Genomic DNA, 17,210 nt, shown 5'->3' on the forward strand with positions numbered 1-17,210 from the left:
GAGTTTTTCCAGGTATTTCTGTTTCTGTTTTTGTTTTGGATTTCCAGCATCCGCAGTTCTTTGCTTTTAAGCATTTTTTTTTAAGATTGTGAGGGGTTTTTTGAGTGTGAATAGGGACAGGTTTTTTTCTCTCTCTCTCTGGTTGGAAGCCAGTGAGAAAGGTTATTAATTTATAATCAACACTGTTCTCAGTTGAATGTGAAAAACTTTTTTTTTTTTTGCAAAAATATACTTTATTCACAAAATATCTTCAACAACATTTCAAGCCATTTCAAAATCACCATCACAAAAATACAATCAGGTTCAACTTTTACAAAACAAAAACAGAATTACCTGGAAAAACTCAGCAGGTCTGGCAGCATCGGTGGAGAAGAAAAGAGTCGACGTTTCGAGTCCACATGACTCTTCAACAGAACAACACCAGTTCTGTTGAAGGGTCATGTGGACTCGAAACGTCGACTCTTTTCTTCTCCACCGATGCTGCCAGACCTGCTGAGTTTTTCCAGGTAATTCTGTTTTTGTTTTGGATTTCCAGCATCCGCAGTAGTTTTTTGTTTTTTTCAACTTTTACAACGTGTATCACGAAATGCATCAATACAATAAATGAATATTACAATCATTTGCAGACATTCATTTTGAGCTGTACAGCCCGAGGGGATTTAAACAATTCCCAGTCCCTCGGAGCACTGTGGCAGAAAGGTCTTAGGCAGCAACCCTTCCCCATTGCGCCTTTGCGGCGGCTGCCCCAAGCTTTAGTGTGAACGTGAAAAACTTTTTTTTTAACTCATTCAAGTTTTAGGTCCACAAATATATATTGTCTTGTATAATTCCAACTGATACTCTGGTTACAACATTACATTCATAGTGTACACCATTTGCATATGATACATAAAGATAGCGAGTAAGCTTTATGGGGTAGCTGGGGTTGTGGATGATTCTGGGTACTCCAGGTGGAGATGGTGGTGTTACTGTGTTCTTGTGCTCGCTCACTGTTACATTGTACCAGACCTGGTAGATTTAGCTAATGCTGCCTAGGCTCTGACTGTTACTCTGTAGCACTTGAGATGGAGTGTGCCTAGGTGCTTGGCAAGTGATTCATATTAATAAATTGATGCGTCAACAAGCCATTGCTAGTACACTGGAAAGGCCTGATTTTGAATAATTGGCCCAGCTCAGCATTGGAAAGTGCATGGTTTTCACGGATTTGGCTATTCTGCCTTCATCCACATTGCAAATTCATATTGTCTTCTAAGGAGCTTCCTTACTTTTCAGTTTTCAATTCTGGCAAAGATGTATACCCAAAATGTTAACATGTCTCTCACCTTGAAAAATGCCGACAGATCAGCTGGGTATTTTCAGCATTTTCAGTTGTTTCAAATCACCAGAAATTTGAGCTTTTTCCCCTTTTTGTCAGCCTATCTCTCATTAATGATACTAGTATATGAGGTTTCATCATCCTAACTTGGAGATATGCTGTCATTCCTTCATCCATTGCTGGGGCAACATCCTGGAATTACCAACCTAATGCCATCATGCGAACACCATCAGCACAAGGACACCATTGGTTCAAAACTGGACATTCATGAGGTGCTGTGGGCCATCAGCAGCAACGGGATTGTATTCCTCCAGAATCTGTTAGCTTCATGGTCTAGCATATACCTAACTCTAACATTACCATCAAGCCATTGGAACAATTCTATTTCAATGAATACGGTAGGATACACAGATAATGGTCTTCAGTCAATTCGATTCACTCCACTTGATATCAAGAAACGGCTGAAGGCACTGGATACTGCAAAGGCTATGGGCCCTGACAACATTCCAGCCATAGTACTGAAGACATGTGCTCCAGATCTTGCGGCACACCTAGCCAAGCTGTTCCAGTACAGCTACAAAACTGACATCTACCCAGCAATGTGGAAAATTGCCCAGGAAATCCTGTAGACAAAAAGCAGGACAAATCTAACCCAGCCAATTACCGCCCCCCTCAATCTACTTTCAATCATCAGTAACATGATGGAAGGGGACATTAACAGTGCTATCAAGCAGCACTTGCTTAGCAATAACCTGCTCACCGAAGCTCAGTTTTTGTTCTGTCAGGGCCACTCAGCTCCTGACCTCATTACTGCCTTGGTTCAAACATGGACATAAGAGCTGAACTTCAGAGATGAGGTGAGAGTGACTGCCCTTCAAGGCAGCATTTGATCAAGTGTGGCATCAAGGAAGCAAAACTGGAGTCAGTGGGAATCAGGGGGATAACTCTCCCCTGGTTGGAGATGGAAAGATGGTTGTGGTTGTTGGAGGTCGATCATCTCAGCTCCACGACATCACTGCAGGAGTTCCTCAGGGTGGTGTCCTGGGCCCAACCATCTTCAGCTGCTTCATCAATGACCTTCCTTCCATGTAAGGTCAGAAGTGGGGATGTGCGCTGATGATTGCACAATATTCAGCACCATTCGCGTCTCCTCAAATACTGAAACAGAGCATGTCCAAATGCAGCAAGACCTGGGCAACGTTCAGGCTTGGGCTGATAAGTGGCAAACAACATGCATGTCACACAAGTGCCAAGCAATGACCATTTCCAACAAGAGAGAATCCAACCATCATCCCTTGACATTCAATGGCGTTACCATCGCTGAATCCCCCACTATCAACATCCTGGGGATTACCATTGACCAGAAACTGAGCTGGACTAGCCATATAAATACTGTGGCTACAAGAGCAGGTTAGAGGCTAGGAATCCTGTGGTAAATAACTCACCTCCTGACTCCCCAAAGCCTGTCCGCCATCTACAAGGCACAAGTCAGGAATGTGATGGAATACTCTGCACTTGCCTGGATGCAACTCCAACAACACTCAAGAAACTTGACACCATTGAGAACAATGCAACCCACTTGATTGGCCCCCCATCCACAAACATTCACTCCCTCCACGCCAACACGCAATGGCAGCAGTGGTGTACCATCCACAAGATGCACTGCAGGAACTCACCAAACCGCCTTAGACAGCACCTTCCATCTAGAAGGACAAGGGCAGCAGACACATGAGAACACCGCCTCCTGGAGGTTCCTCTCTAAGCCATTCACTGTCCTGACTTGGAAATAAATCACCATTCCTTCATTGTGGCTGGGTCAAAATCGTGGAACTGCCTCCTTAACAGCACTGTGGGTGTACCTACACCACATGAACTGCAGTGGTTCTATAAGGCAGCTCACCACCACCTTCTCAACGACAATCAGGGATGGGGAATAAATGTTGACTTAGCCAGCAACACCCACATCCTGTGAACAAATAAAAAAAAGGAGATCACGCCAGGAGCAGCACTAGGTGTACCAAAACATGAGCTACCAAAGTGGTGAAGCTACAACTCTGGACGACAAACATGCTAAACAGTCAAAATATAGACAGAGCAATCCCACAACAATGGAGCAGATCAAAGCTCTGTCCTGCCACATCCGGTCATGAACAGTGCTGGACAATTAATGAACTAATGGGAGGAGGAGCCTCCATGCACATCCCCACGCTTAATAATGGTGAGGCCATCATATGGGTGCAAAAGTTAAGGCTGAAACATTTGCAACCACCTTTAGCCAGAAGTGCCAAGTGGATGATCCATCTCGGCCTCCTCCTGAGGACTCCACCATCACAAATGCCCATCTCCAGCCAAATCAGTTCAAACTATGTGACATTAAGAAACAGCACAGCACACTGGATGCAGCAAAGGCTATGGGCCCCAACAATATCCTGGATGCAGTGCTGAAGACTTGTGCTCCAGCACTAGCTGCACCCCTAGCCAAGTTGTTCTACAGGTACACAACCATCTATCTGAAAAAGTGGAAAATTTTCCAGGTACATCATGTCCACAAAATAGTAGGAAAGATCTAAAATGGTTAATTACCACCTCATGAGCCTACTCTCAATTATCAGCAAAGTGAGGGAAGGTGTAATCTACAGTGTTATCAAGCAACATTTTACTTGCCAATAAGCTGCTCACCAAAGCTCAGTTTGGATTGTATCAAGACCACTTGGCCCCAAACCAATTACAGCCTTGGGCCAAAACGGGACAAAAGAACTGAATTCCAGTGGTGAGGTGAGAATTACTGCCCTCAACATCAAGACAGCATTTGACTGAGTGTGAATCAAGGAGTTAAAGGATCAGTAGGAATCAGGTGAAAACTTTCCACTGGCTAGAACAAAGGAAGATGGTTGTGATTGTTGGGGGCTATTCATCTCTGTCCTTGAAATTACTACAGGAGTTCCATAGGACAGTGTCCTAGGTACAACCATCTTCAGTCATTTCATCAATGGCCTTCCCTTCATTATTTGCTCATGTTTACACGTTGTTCAGTTTCATTTACAGCTCCTCAGATAATAAAGCAGTCCCTGCCCACATGCAGCAAGACCTGGACAGCATTCAGGCTTGTACTAATAACTGGCAAATAACATTCATGCCACACAAATGCTAGACAATGACCATCTCTAACAAGAGAGAGTCTAACTACCTCCTCTGGACATGCAACAGCATTACTATTGTTGAATCCTCCACCGTCAATATCTTGAGGGACACCATTGACCAGAAAGTTAACTGGAACATCCGTAACACTGTGGCTACTACAGCCAGTCAGATGCTGAGAATTCTGTGGCAAGTAACTCACCTCCTGATTCCTAAAGCCTGTCCACCATCTACAAGGCACAAGTCAGGAATGTGATGGAATACTCTCCACTTGCCTGGATGAGTGCAGCTCCATCAACATTCAAAAAACTCAACACCAACCAGGACAAAGCAGCCCACTTGATTGACACCTCATGCACCACCTTAAACATTCACTGCCTCCACCACATGGCAGTAGTGTGTACCATATACAAAATGCCCTGTACCAACTCAACAAGACCTCTTTGACAGCATCTCCCAAACCAGTAACCTCTGCCACCTAGAAGAACAAGGGCAGCAAGCCCAGGGAAACACCATTACCTGCAAGTTCCCCTCCAAGCTACACACCATCCTGATATGGAAATGTTTCACCATTCCTTCATTATTGCTGAGTTAAGGTCCTGAAACTCACCACCTAATAACATTGTGGGAGTACCTACACTACATGGACTACTGTGGTTCTCAAGGGCAATCAGGGGTGGGCAATAAATGCTCACCTCGCCAGTGACATCCACATCCCATGAATGAATAAAACAGGACTTCATCAGTTCAATTAGAAGTGCCTTGCCAGAATCACCCGCATCCCAATGGAATGTTTTTGTAAATTAAAACAGGTATGTTTTTACCAATTATCTTGGCAAAACTTCCATTCAGGCATCAAAGTAATTTTCCTCAGCTAGGATATTAATGAGTAAACTTCAGTTTACTCATTATCTCCCCTTAACACCTGTAGGGAGAGGGAATGTGGTGCCACTCTTGAATGCCAACAAGTACCCCTTTATATATGGGCAATGGATAAGAACAGAATTGAGTTTAACTGTGACATCCCATATAGTTAAGTGACATTCACCGAGTATGTTCTCATGCAGAATAACCATTTTGACTTAAGAACACAACATAAGAATTATAAGCAGGAGTCAGCCATTCAGCCCCTCAAGCCTGTTCCACCATTCGATAAGATCATGGCTGATCTGATTGTGGCCTCAACGCCACTTTCCTGTCTGCCCCCATAACCCTTGACTTTCTTGTATTTAGCTCAACCTTGAATATATTCAATGACCCTGCCTCCACTGCTCTCTGGGGAAGAGAATTTCATAGACTAACGACCCTCTGAGAGAAAAAAATTCTTCTCATCTCAGTCTTAAATGAGAAACCCCCTAATTTTAAACCATGTCCCCTAGTTCTAGACTCCCCCACAAGGGGAAACATCTTCTCAGCATCCGCCCTGTCAAGTCCCCTCAGGATCCGATATGTTCCAATAAGATCACCTCTCATTCTTCTAAACTTCAACAGGTATAGGCCCAACATGCTCAAACTTTCCTCATAAGATAACCCCTTCATCCCATGAATCAGTCAAATGAATCTTCTCTGAACTGTTTCTATTGGAATTATATCCCTTCTTAAGTCAGGAGGCCAAAACTGTACAAAGCACTCCAAATGCGATCTAACTAAGGCCTTGTACTGCTATAGCAACACTTCCTTACTTTTATACTCAATTCCCATTGCAATAAATGCCAACATTCTATTGACCTTCCTCATCACTTGCTGTACCTGAATAGTAACTTTCTGTGACTCGTGTACCAGGATACCCAGATCCCTCAGTACTGTAGAGTTCTGCAGTCTCTCTCCATTCAAATAGTATACTGCTTTTCTATTCTTCCTGCCAAGGTGGACAAGTTCACATTTTCCCACATTATACTTCACCTGCCAAACTTGTGCTCTTTCACATAACCTATCTCAATCCCTTTGTCAACTCTTTATGTCCTCTTGGCAACCCACTTTCCTATCTATCTTTGTGTCATCAGCAAACTTAGCAAATATATATTCAGTCCCTTCATCGAAGTCATTGATATGGATTGTAAGTAGTTAAGACCCCAGTATTGATCCCTATGGCACTCCAATAAAAAGAGCTTGCCAACCCAAAAATGACCCATTTATCCCTACTCTGCTTCCTGTTAGCCAACCAACCCTCTGTCCATGCTAACATGTAACTTGCTAGACCATGAGCTCTTATTTTGTGTGGTAAAGATTGGACTGCTGCTGGCAACTATGGAACTGTATCCCAGAATGTGTCACCTCCTTCAGAAAGGAGCACTGAAATGAGACAATCAAGGGAGCAAAGGGTTTTGTCAGCACTTGAGTAATGTTATTGTTTTACCCCAGAATAGTACAATTTTAATATGTAGACATGAATTTATAATCCAGACCGTTGATTTATGGCACTTGAATGAGTCAAATTCCATTTTATTGCATGGGATTCCAGGATTTTTATCAGTGTATTGGGATTACATGATTCCATTCATTTTTCTGTATTAATGGACATCTGTGGCCTGCTATGCATTTACATTTGCGTTGACTCCAGGTGTAGGTTAGATACCTGTATCTGTGAGATGTGGAGCACAGAAACAAAGACATTTCACATCACCATATTGGTGTATGCTGCTGGAAACACATGAAAGTTGTTGAGTTCAAATAGCCTAATGTGGTTCCAGTACCGGAGATCTTGATAATTCGAAGAGGCTGTACAGATTTTACAGTATCATCTTGTGCAAAATAGTATTATTAATAATATCATTTTATGTGAAATAGTATCCCGACTGGCTCACCAGTGGCTCAGCAAGGTTATCCACTGAGCAATTGAGTCGTACAGTCCAATATTGATCCCTGGTCTCTGCTACAGCTGATCACACCTGGTTGTGAACAACTGGCTAGAGTGACTAGAGCTTTTGCTCCTTATTGCTATCCAAGAATCCATTCTTGGAAGTATATAGCTGTGTACATTGAATTAGAACAGAATCTGCTTTGGCTGTGATGCTTTCATGGTTGACCATCCTGCTGATTGCCATTGGCACTCATTATCAGTGCTCACATTTTGAAGAACAGAAATTTGAGTTAAATACTATAGGGTAATCTGCTCCCCGTGCACTTCAGCCCATCAGTGCACCAATACCTGCAAAAAGGGAAAAATATTAATGGAAAAAATTAGCATAGAAAAGCACAATTTTCTTCCCTTTTCAACTGTCCTGATCTAAACATCTTTAATCTCGCTGGGATATGGTTCTATTGGCATGAGCCATTTGCTTTTTTTAATTCATTTACAGGATGCGTGTGTTACTGGGAAACCCAGCTGCTATTACCCACCTCTATACAACTGAATGGCTTGCTAGATTGTCTCTTAACTGCCCTCTGAGACAATCACATTGTTGTGGGTCTGGAGTCACATATAGGCCAGAATGGGTCAGGACGGCAAATTTCATTCTTTAAAGGACATTGGTGAACTAAGTAGTAAATTAAATAAGTTCGAATGAGCTCAAACTTGTCCTTCTTCATTGTCCAAGTTTTTCAACAAGGATCATTGAATGGCTATGAGAAAGCCTGACTACTTGTTTTTTTCTCTCCCCACTCCAAAGCTCAGGGATGCTGAAGCCAATTAGCAATTAGCACTCCTGTTTCCTCTCCAACTGAGAACAGATAACTCACCAAAGAATGATGATTGAACCTAGAACATAGCCTGGTCTGGTTCGGACCAAAGGTCATCAACCTGAAATGTTAATTCTGTTACTCTCTCCACAGATGCTGCTGGGCCTGCTGAACATTGCCAGCATTTTCTGTTTTGATTTCAGATTTTCAGCGACCCAAGTATTTTGCTTTTGCCCTACCTGGTCTCTATTGGTGGTATAGTTATACACTAGTTATACACTAAACTAGCTATAGTTATGCACTAAAGCATCAGGCAGTTCCTGAATAATATCCAATTTTATTTTTCTTGGTATCCGAATGACAATGGCGAGGTTGCATTTAACGCTCTTCCTAAGTTATCCTAAGAAGCTGGGGGGTGGGGGTGAGGTTGCACACGGGGCCTTCTTCTCAAACTACTGGAATCCTTTTGGTGATGATGCTCCCAAAATGGTGTTAGGTAGAAAATTTCAGGAGCAGGATATGTTGCCATTTTCGGATAGCAAGTGACTTGAAGGGAAGCTCGGAGCTTATGAATGTTCCCATGGCATTGCTGCCCCTGTCCTTCTCAATAGGTCGGGGCTGCAGGGGAGGAAGATGCTGTCAAAGGAACTTGTGTTACAGCAGTGTATCTTGCCAATCTAAAGAACTATAGCCACAGTACATCAAGTGATGAGAGAGATGGATATTGATGACGGTGACAGGGGCACAATCAAATGAACTGAATGGTGTTTGTGCTTCTTAACCTAATTGCTGCTGCACCCATCCAGGAGGGTGTTTTGAGCCTTTGCAGATGTCAGAAGGTGAATCAATTATTGAGTGTACCCAGCTTCTGGCAATCCCTGAGCTGTTGATAGTGGAGGTCTCAGCAATGGTGGTGTCGTTGAAGGTCATGGGTAAATAGCTGGGAATTATTTTGCTTAACACATTATCCCCATCGTGCTGTAGTCTCACAGGGGTTGCTTCGTTATTGGAGGAGTTGTGAATGCAGCTCAACACTGTGGAATTGTCAGCAAGTAGCACCTCTCCTGACCTTATAGCTGGGTAGAGGACATTTTCCTGAGGAAAGCCTGCAGTGTTGGTCTGAGGCGGCAATAACTGGCATCCAACAATCAAGGCCACCATCCTGTTTTTTGACAGGTCTGATTCCAGCCATTGGAGGATTCGACCCACATTTTGGCCTATTTTGCTATGGCTGCTTGGTGCCATGTTTGGTTGAATCTTGCCTTGATGTGAAGGGTAGCGACTCTCACCTCTCTACTGGCATTCAGCTCATGTCCAGATCTAGCTCAAGGCTGCGATGAAGTCGAGATTGAGCAGTTCTTGTGGAATCTGATTTCGCCATTGGTAAGCCAGGTTATTGATGACTCCTTTCCCTACTTCACCGATGATTGGGAGGAGGTTGAAAGAGCAGTAATTGACTAGGTTAGGTTGATCTTGGATTTTGTGAATAGGATATAGCCAGGCAATTTTCCACATCATCATTAAAATGCCAGTGTCATAGCTGTACCAGAACAGTTTAGCTAGAGAGTGGCTAGTTCTGAACAGAGTGTCAACATTGAAAGCAGGATGTTGCTATAATCTTTGTAGTGTCTGCTGCACGCAATCGCTTCTTAATGTCACATGGGAGTTGGCTGGTAATGATAGAATGGGGGATATGCTGGGCCATGAGGTTACAGATTGTATTTGAGGACAATTCTGCTGCTGATGGCCCACAACGCCTCATCGATGCCCAATCTTGAGTTGCTAGCTCTGTTCAAAATCTATCCCATTTAGCACAGTGGTAGTGCCACAAAACATGATGGAGGGTGTCCTCACGGTGAAGACAGGACTTCTTCTCCACAAGGAGTATACCGTGGTCACTCCTACCAATACTGTCATGGACAGATGCAAATGCAGCAGGCAGGTTGGTGAGGATGAGGTCAAGTATGTTTTCCCCTCTTGTTGGTTCCCACACCACCTGCCGCAGGCCCAGTCTAGCAGCTATGTTCTTTAGGACTCGGTCAGCTCGGTCAGTAGTGGTGCTTCCGAGCCACTCTTGGTGATGGACATTGAAGTCCCCCACCCAGAGTACATTCTGCACCCTTGACACCCTCAGTGCTTCCTCCAAGTGGTGTTCAACATGGAGGAGTACTGATTCATCAGCTGGGGGGAGGGGGAGTGGGTGTGGGGGTGGTATGTGGTCAGAAGGTTTCTTTGCCCATATTTGACCCGATGCCATGAGACTTCATGGGGGCCCACGTCCCTCCCGACTGTATAACACCGTGCCCTACCTCTGCTGGGTCTGTCCTGCCAGTGGGACAGGACATACCCAAGGGTGGTGATGCTGGTGTCTGGAACTGGATTGGTAAGGCATGATTCCGTGAGTATGACTATGTCAGGCTGTTGCTTGACTATTCTGTAAGACAGCTCTCCCAATTTTGGCACAAGCCCTCAGATGTTAGTAAGGAGGACTTTGCAGCATCAACAGAGCTAGGTTGGCTGTTGTCGTTTCTATCCAGTTTCATTCCTCTTTATTGGCTTTTTGGTTTGATACAACTGATTTGCTTGCTCAGCCATTTCAGAGGACGTTTAAGAGTCAACCACATTATTGCGCATCTTAATTCACATAAAGGCCAGACCAGGTGAGGACAGCAGATTTCTTTCTCTAAAAGACAATAGTGAACCAGATGGGTCTTTACAACAATGGTTTCATGGTCATCATTAGACTTTTAATTCCAGATTTTTATTGAATTCAAATTCCACCATTGTGGAATTTGAACTTGGGCCCCCAGAGCATTACCCTGAGTCTCTGCATCACCAGTCTAGTGACACCACTATGCCATCACCTCCCCAACATGCTGCACATTGGCATTTATGACGTGGGTCCTTGGGGCGAGGACAAAAGGGATCATACCTGGTTAAAGACGGTTGTGATCACTTCAGCCTCGTCTTTTGCACACTCACTTTGGGTTCCACATTGGTTGAGGCTTTGAATTTTCACGGGTGTCCTGCTTCATGCCCGAGTCCCCACTGGCATTCTCAGTAGATATTAGGCCAAAGAATTTTACTCTGATCTTTTAGGCTGCAGGATAAATATAACTGTGCTTATAGCATGCTACTTTTAGTGGATAGTGGGCAAATAGCTCTTTACAAGACTGTTAGATCATTCTCATTATATCTGGTACTGGTTGATATGCCCTTCTACACTGAACTAAGCTTGGTCTCCTGTCTTGGAGAGAAACAGGATCAGGGATGTGCTAGGCCATGATAAAATTTGTGGTGGTATACAGTTTATGTGATCATCCACCACACCTGAGGGGTCAGTTTTGGATTATAAGATCTGGACTTTCTCCATTGTACAAAGTGGACCAGACCATGGCCTCATGCTGGATATATTACTCTCCTTTATTCCTTCAGCACATCATGCAAATGGAATCCTCTCCAAGATTTGACCAGCAGTGATGCCACTGAACCACACTTGGTGAATATTGAAATCCCCATCTAGTGTACTTTTTTTGTTACCTTGATTTCCTCAGCATGGAAGAATACTTTCTACATGGATAGATATTGCTAGATAGCCTTACCTACCACCCAGAAAAAGCAAGCTATCCTGAAAAACATCCATAGGTCCCAGCAACTTCAGCCTTTTGGGGGTGATAATTCCAGCTTTCTACAATGCTGGTGCTTGGGTTAAGGAATTAAGTATGATGATAATGCCAGAAGATAGAGTTGAGGTTAGCCAAGATCTTTGCAGGTTTGAAGGGCCAAATGGCCTACTCCAGCTCCTAATTCTTAAATTCTGTGGTACAAGTGCTTCCTGATTTCACCTCCTAAACAGCCTAGCTCCATTTTTATTTTTCCTCAAACAATCCACCAACCACTGTGCTCAGCTAGTGTTGTGGGTAGTTGCAGAAGCATCATTATAAGGAAAAGTGCAACAAAGATTAATTTGTTAACTGGTTATAATTTAGGCTTTAATTTTCATAAATAGGAACTAACAGAAACCCATATCATACATGTTAAGTTACATTAGTCAAGCACCTTCTCCTGAATCCCAACATTGTACCTCCAATTCTAACTTCAGATCAACACTTGGAATAGCCTTGAACGGCCTGTTCAGATTTTGAGGGGGCAGGGGAAGAGTCATTCCAGTTTCATAATCAGTGGTGCACCATAGTCAGTTTGAGCTAGTAACAGAGAAAAAATCTACCAATGCCACTTTTCTCCTTCCTACAAACACTTGCTTGCTTCTTGTTTTTTTTTTTCCCCCCTCCTTCCCTATTGTGGAGGTTTTGAGTTAGTGCTTGGGTTGAGGGAATAGTGTTCACTGTGTTACCTTGTCCTAACGCTATGGAGAATTTGTGCTCTGCTTGCTTTTCTGGGCATATTTATTAGACCCCAAATGACTGCTTTTAGAGATAACAGTTCGTATTGACAAGTTGAAATGAGAAAAATTATTATAAAAACAAACACCTATGCATCAGGGAGCAGCAACTAGGAGAGTTCCACAGGGGGCAGTCCTACATCCACTGCTTTCCCTCATCTAAGTGAGGAGCCTTGATAATGGCTCAAGTCAAGCCAGATATCAACAAATCATATAGGTTAATGCAACAAAAAAAAGCTATGAAATCTGAACTCAATCAATAAGTAGCTTTAATGGTCATAGGAGTGTATATATCAAGCATTAGTTTATCAAATGTTGCATATACACAATCATAATTGTGTATATATTTAATATTAGGTTGAAGTTAATTTAAATACAGATGCACACTCAAGTTGCTACATCGCATAGAATTCAGCAGTCTGAGGAGAGCTTATTCATACAATGTCACCCAGTTACACAATCGTCATCCCAAAGAATTGCACTCTCCCTTTTACAAGTGTTTTGCAAAACAGCAATTAGGCTTTTTAAAGAGTGCATTGTCCTAACAAACCTTGATTGCACAGTCAAGATAGCCACAGTGAAAAAAAAAGAGACATCAAGACAACTCCCATAACTGACAGAGGTCTGACACTTTCCATTTATTGGCAATTACATTAACAATTAGCTCATTGACAGATATGAATCAGGAGTGAAGCTTTTCCATGCTTTAATCACAAGCTATGTAGTCTATGTACATACACAAATATCAGGATGGGGGGGGGTAAAAAAAAAAGTTATCAGCAGTTGAAGTTTGTTTTAGACATAAATTTGGGAAGACGGAAGACTAGAAATCAATATAAGCACCTCTAATAAAGTATATAGTTTGCTTATATTAAAAAGAGGATCAGCTTATAATCTTAAATGAGCTGTGTCAAGGAGAAGGGTTTTTGAGAAAGACAAAATACATCACAGACACCTTGGTGAACAACATGCAAACAGAAAAACTGCTTAGTGTAGTATACAAACTGCCTTTAGCATCTGTACATTTACAGCAAGTTAGAGCAACTTCGGCTGTTGCTAGTTTGATAATGACCTCGCACAGAATTACAAGTATTGTAGGTTTCCCCACTCTTGGCAGATTACAATACAGGGGGAAAACAATTTGCTTTGCCCTGCTTAAGGTGCAATCAAACCATCTTCATGACATTCTGGAATGCCAGCCTTTTCATGTTTCTATGTAGCGGATTTTGGTGTAAATAAAGTCTTACTTAGCCTCATCAGAACAGTGGTGAATCAGATCCAATTTCTTTTAACAAAAAAAGGGAAAGTTGTTGATGGAACTGACTGCAATAGCAATTTTGCTATTAAAAGAAATAGCTTAAGGAAAGCCAATAAGTATTTTACACCCAACATCTGCAGTACAAATGCCCTCTCTTCCAAGAGGGGAGAACTGATGTGGAAAAAAAAAGGATTGGGTTTCTGAACAACAAAAATAATTGCTTCTGTAGAGAAGTTCAGTGATCCAGTCTTCAAGTAGAACCATTCCAGTTTATTCTTTTAAAGGCCACTGTTAAGCATTTATCCATTTCAGTGCAATACAAAAAGAAAAAAAGCCTTTTTGGGCAACTAAAGCAAGTTTACTGCTACATATACACAAGATAAAGTCCATGCAGCTGTTTAGCCATTAAAGGGACTGTGGCTCCAGCCGTCAGTGCATTAGTTCATTTTTAACCCCTTCCGTTTTTTTTTTTAGCCAGACTTGAATAGAAGAATTGCAACCTGACCCAGGTAAAAATAGATGAAATGTTTTGTCTCATGTGTGACGTAACTACCGAAGTTTCTGCCAACAATGCAGTGCCATGTTGGATTGTATTTCTTGTCAAACTCCTGTCAAGAGAAGAGAAAAAAAAAAAATGACAAGATCTCTCAATCACATTTATCATTATACTAAATTGCTCCTCCTCCACCACCCCACACATGCAGGCTACCAATATAGCTCAATCCAGTGGTACAGTGATGTAATGGCTGCAGTAAAAGCTTACAGTCAATGGTATGAAGGCACACAGACATTTATTGAATAATTAGCAGAGGCAATGTCCACAATATTCCAGATTTAATTGGGGGGGGCGGGGGGTGCTAGAATAAAAGTGCATGGAATTTTCATGAGAGAGTGAGCAAGTCTCAGCCTTTGGTATACTTATTTGGTCTAATTGGGGGTGGGGGGGTTGAAGCAGAGAGAAATTAACAACATACCTTGGGTGACATGAAGAATGGTTTTAACAGACACAAAAAGAGCAGAGAATGTGCAGCCATTATCATGAAGAGAGTCTCCTCCCTTCCCAATCATTCCAGGCATGTTTCTGGACATGTTTCTGCTCCAAGCATCACACAACACATACTTAAAAAAAGGTGAGTTTTTTTTTTAAAACTATAAAAGTTATAAACCAAAACCTAGAGTGTGCACTCCACATTCCTTAAGTAGTAAGTGGGCACTGAATTACGACAGCATTACCACAGTTTGCAATCAGGTCACTTGAGTGCCAAAACTCACTTTAGACCTCAAGACTATTACCCTCCCTGTCTAGTCAGGCAAAGGCTATTATAGTTACAAAAACAATATTTGTAAAAGTCCAAATTAGCAAGGCAAGGTTCTTCTACACTGCAGTAGTGGCGTTAACAGGAGTTGGTCTGATCTTTGATTTTGGTATTCAAAATCATGTTTCCTTTTAAAGGTCTTCCAGGACCCACTTGTTGAATTAAAACAACATGCTCCAATAATTTGTTTCTTATAAAATAAAAGTATTATAATGTTAACACCTGGTGCTTTATACAATGGGACAATTGAATGTCTGATGAGGAACTGGACACTGGTAGTCCTGCACATTTCTATCTAGTTTTAGCAATCCTGAACCTTTGACGACCATACCCATCAAAAACTGTCCTGTAGAAATAGAGTAAGAGTGAACAGCAAGGTACCTTTTTGATGAATGCAGCAATGTCCTTTTCGATGTTGTATTTTTCCATCGCTTGTGTTGCACAGTCTACTGCATCTTGCTGCATATCTTCGGACATGTCAGCATTTTTGATCACAGCCTTTCTGTCGGACATCGTGCCTGCCTGCCAAGGGGGCGGGGGGGACAGGGAAAAGAGGGAAAAAAGGACACCGTGCTTCCATATAAAAAAGATACAGATCATGCACAATATTGAACTGCGGGCTGTGAGCCTTTAAAACACACCTAGCTAGACAAACATCTAGGAGCGACAAAGGTTTGAACATTGCTGGACTTCCATATTAACCCTGGGCGTAGGTGACACCCAGGCGCACACATTCATTCCAAACTTCCCGCTTTTAAAAGCGAAGGCAAAAGCACTCGGCACGGATGCAGCTTCATTCATCGGGGAGTTAACAGCGCCCTCTCATCATCATCATCATCATCATTCACGCTAGAGGAGACGAGTGAACCTCCATTTGCAGTGAGGGAGAGAGAGAGAGAGAAAAGCCAACAATGGCATGCGAGAAAATGTTTTAAGTTCTGGGACTTCTAAAAAGCCTGGCGCTTCAAGCTTAAACAGACAAGGTTATTGCACGAGAGCGTAAAATGCAGTCAGTCCGTGCCTCAATGCAGATTTTTATATGTTTGGGATGAGAAAGGGGATGCACACACAAAAGGAGGGGGGGGGAAAGAAAGAGATATAATCACTTTGGATATAAAAAAAAAGGGACAAAAGAGAAGACTTGTTTCTGTTTTTTTAAAAAAAAAGGAGGTACTGCATTGCATTTCAGGATTACTTGCAATAATCCTTGGCTCCTCTCGAGCAGGGTCACCATTATCTCTATAAATAACAAAAGGTGCACGGGTTCGATTAAACGGAGACAGAATTCTTGAGAGATTAGGCTATTGGATTGGAAGGTGGAGCCCTCTTATCTCTGCATAGAACCCAAATCATCCCCCCCCCCCTCTTTTTGTGTTTTGCCCCCCCCAAAAAAAAAACTTGAAACAATCGCTGTCACGTCCTACCCTAAAATTATCCATTTCAAATTGACGAAACCACCACCACACAGTTTGTACCAATGAATCAACCTCTTGAATTTATACTATTCACCATTTCACTCCCCAACCCCCACCAGCCCCCCACCCGGAAAAAAATCAAGTACCGGAGGTTCACCCCCATGTAAAAAGTAAAACATGTTTCTTATAATTAAAATAAATTCAAGGGACTTCCAGCACATAATATGCAGTTTGTTGTTTTTCTCCCCCTCCCCCCCAATCGAAGCTGCTGTAAATACGTGCATTAAGCAATTACACCTTGGAAACGCAGCTCCTTTTAAATAAAAAAAGAGCTTAGGTCATTTTAAGGTAACCCAAAATCATGATGTTGCTAAATAGAATGAAAATGTCTTTTTAAAATAAAAAGCAGCGACGATTAAAGAAAGATTACCACACAAGATATGCCTTTGCCAGGACATGTTCTCACCTTCCCGATGCTAATCTGCCAAATCGCTCCAGCAAAGCTCTTCTTATTTTTATCCTATCTTTCTCTCTGTCTTCTGTCTCTTATTTTTTTTTTTCTTTCCCCCCCTCCCGTTAGCCGCTTTTTCCCCCTCGATGCGATGCGATCCGCTGTGTTGTGTGACCGCCCCTCCCCTCGCTGCCTTGCTGAAATACCGCCCCGTCCCTCCGCAATGGCTGAGCCGCCTGCCTCGTCCATTGGCTGAGAGCAGCCGGCGCTCGCCGCCTGTGCATTTTCCCCTTGCCT

The 17,210-nt window shown here is 42.7% G+C and overlaps 1 protein-coding gene across 1 annotated transcript; it reads right to left on the reverse strand.

Annotated features, from left to right (window-relative positions):
- Positions 1-13,083: 13,083 nt before the first annotated feature.
- Positions 13,084-17,018, reverse strand: LOC144684366 (dynein light chain 2, cytoplasmic). The gene is made up of 3 exons (XM_078548053.1): positions 16,930-17,018; positions 15,429-15,571; positions 13,084-14,339 (listed from the first exon to the last, which is right to left on the reverse strand). The coding sequence occupies exons 2-3, from the start codon at positions 15,558-15,560 to the stop codon at positions 14,202-14,204; spliced, it is 270 nt and encodes an 89-aa protein (XP_078404179.1). The 5' UTR covers positions 15,561-15,571; positions 16,930-17,018; the 3' UTR covers positions 13,084-14,201.
- Positions 17,019-17,210: the final 192 nt, after the last annotated feature.

Source organism: Cetorhinus maximus, chromosome 9, assembly GCF_964194155.1.
Source record: "Cetorhinus maximus chromosome 9, sCetMax3.hap1.1, whole genome shotgun sequence".
Classification (NCBI taxonomy): Eukaryota; Metazoa; Chordata; class Chondrichthyes; order Lamniformes; family Cetorhinidae; genus Cetorhinus; species Cetorhinus maximus.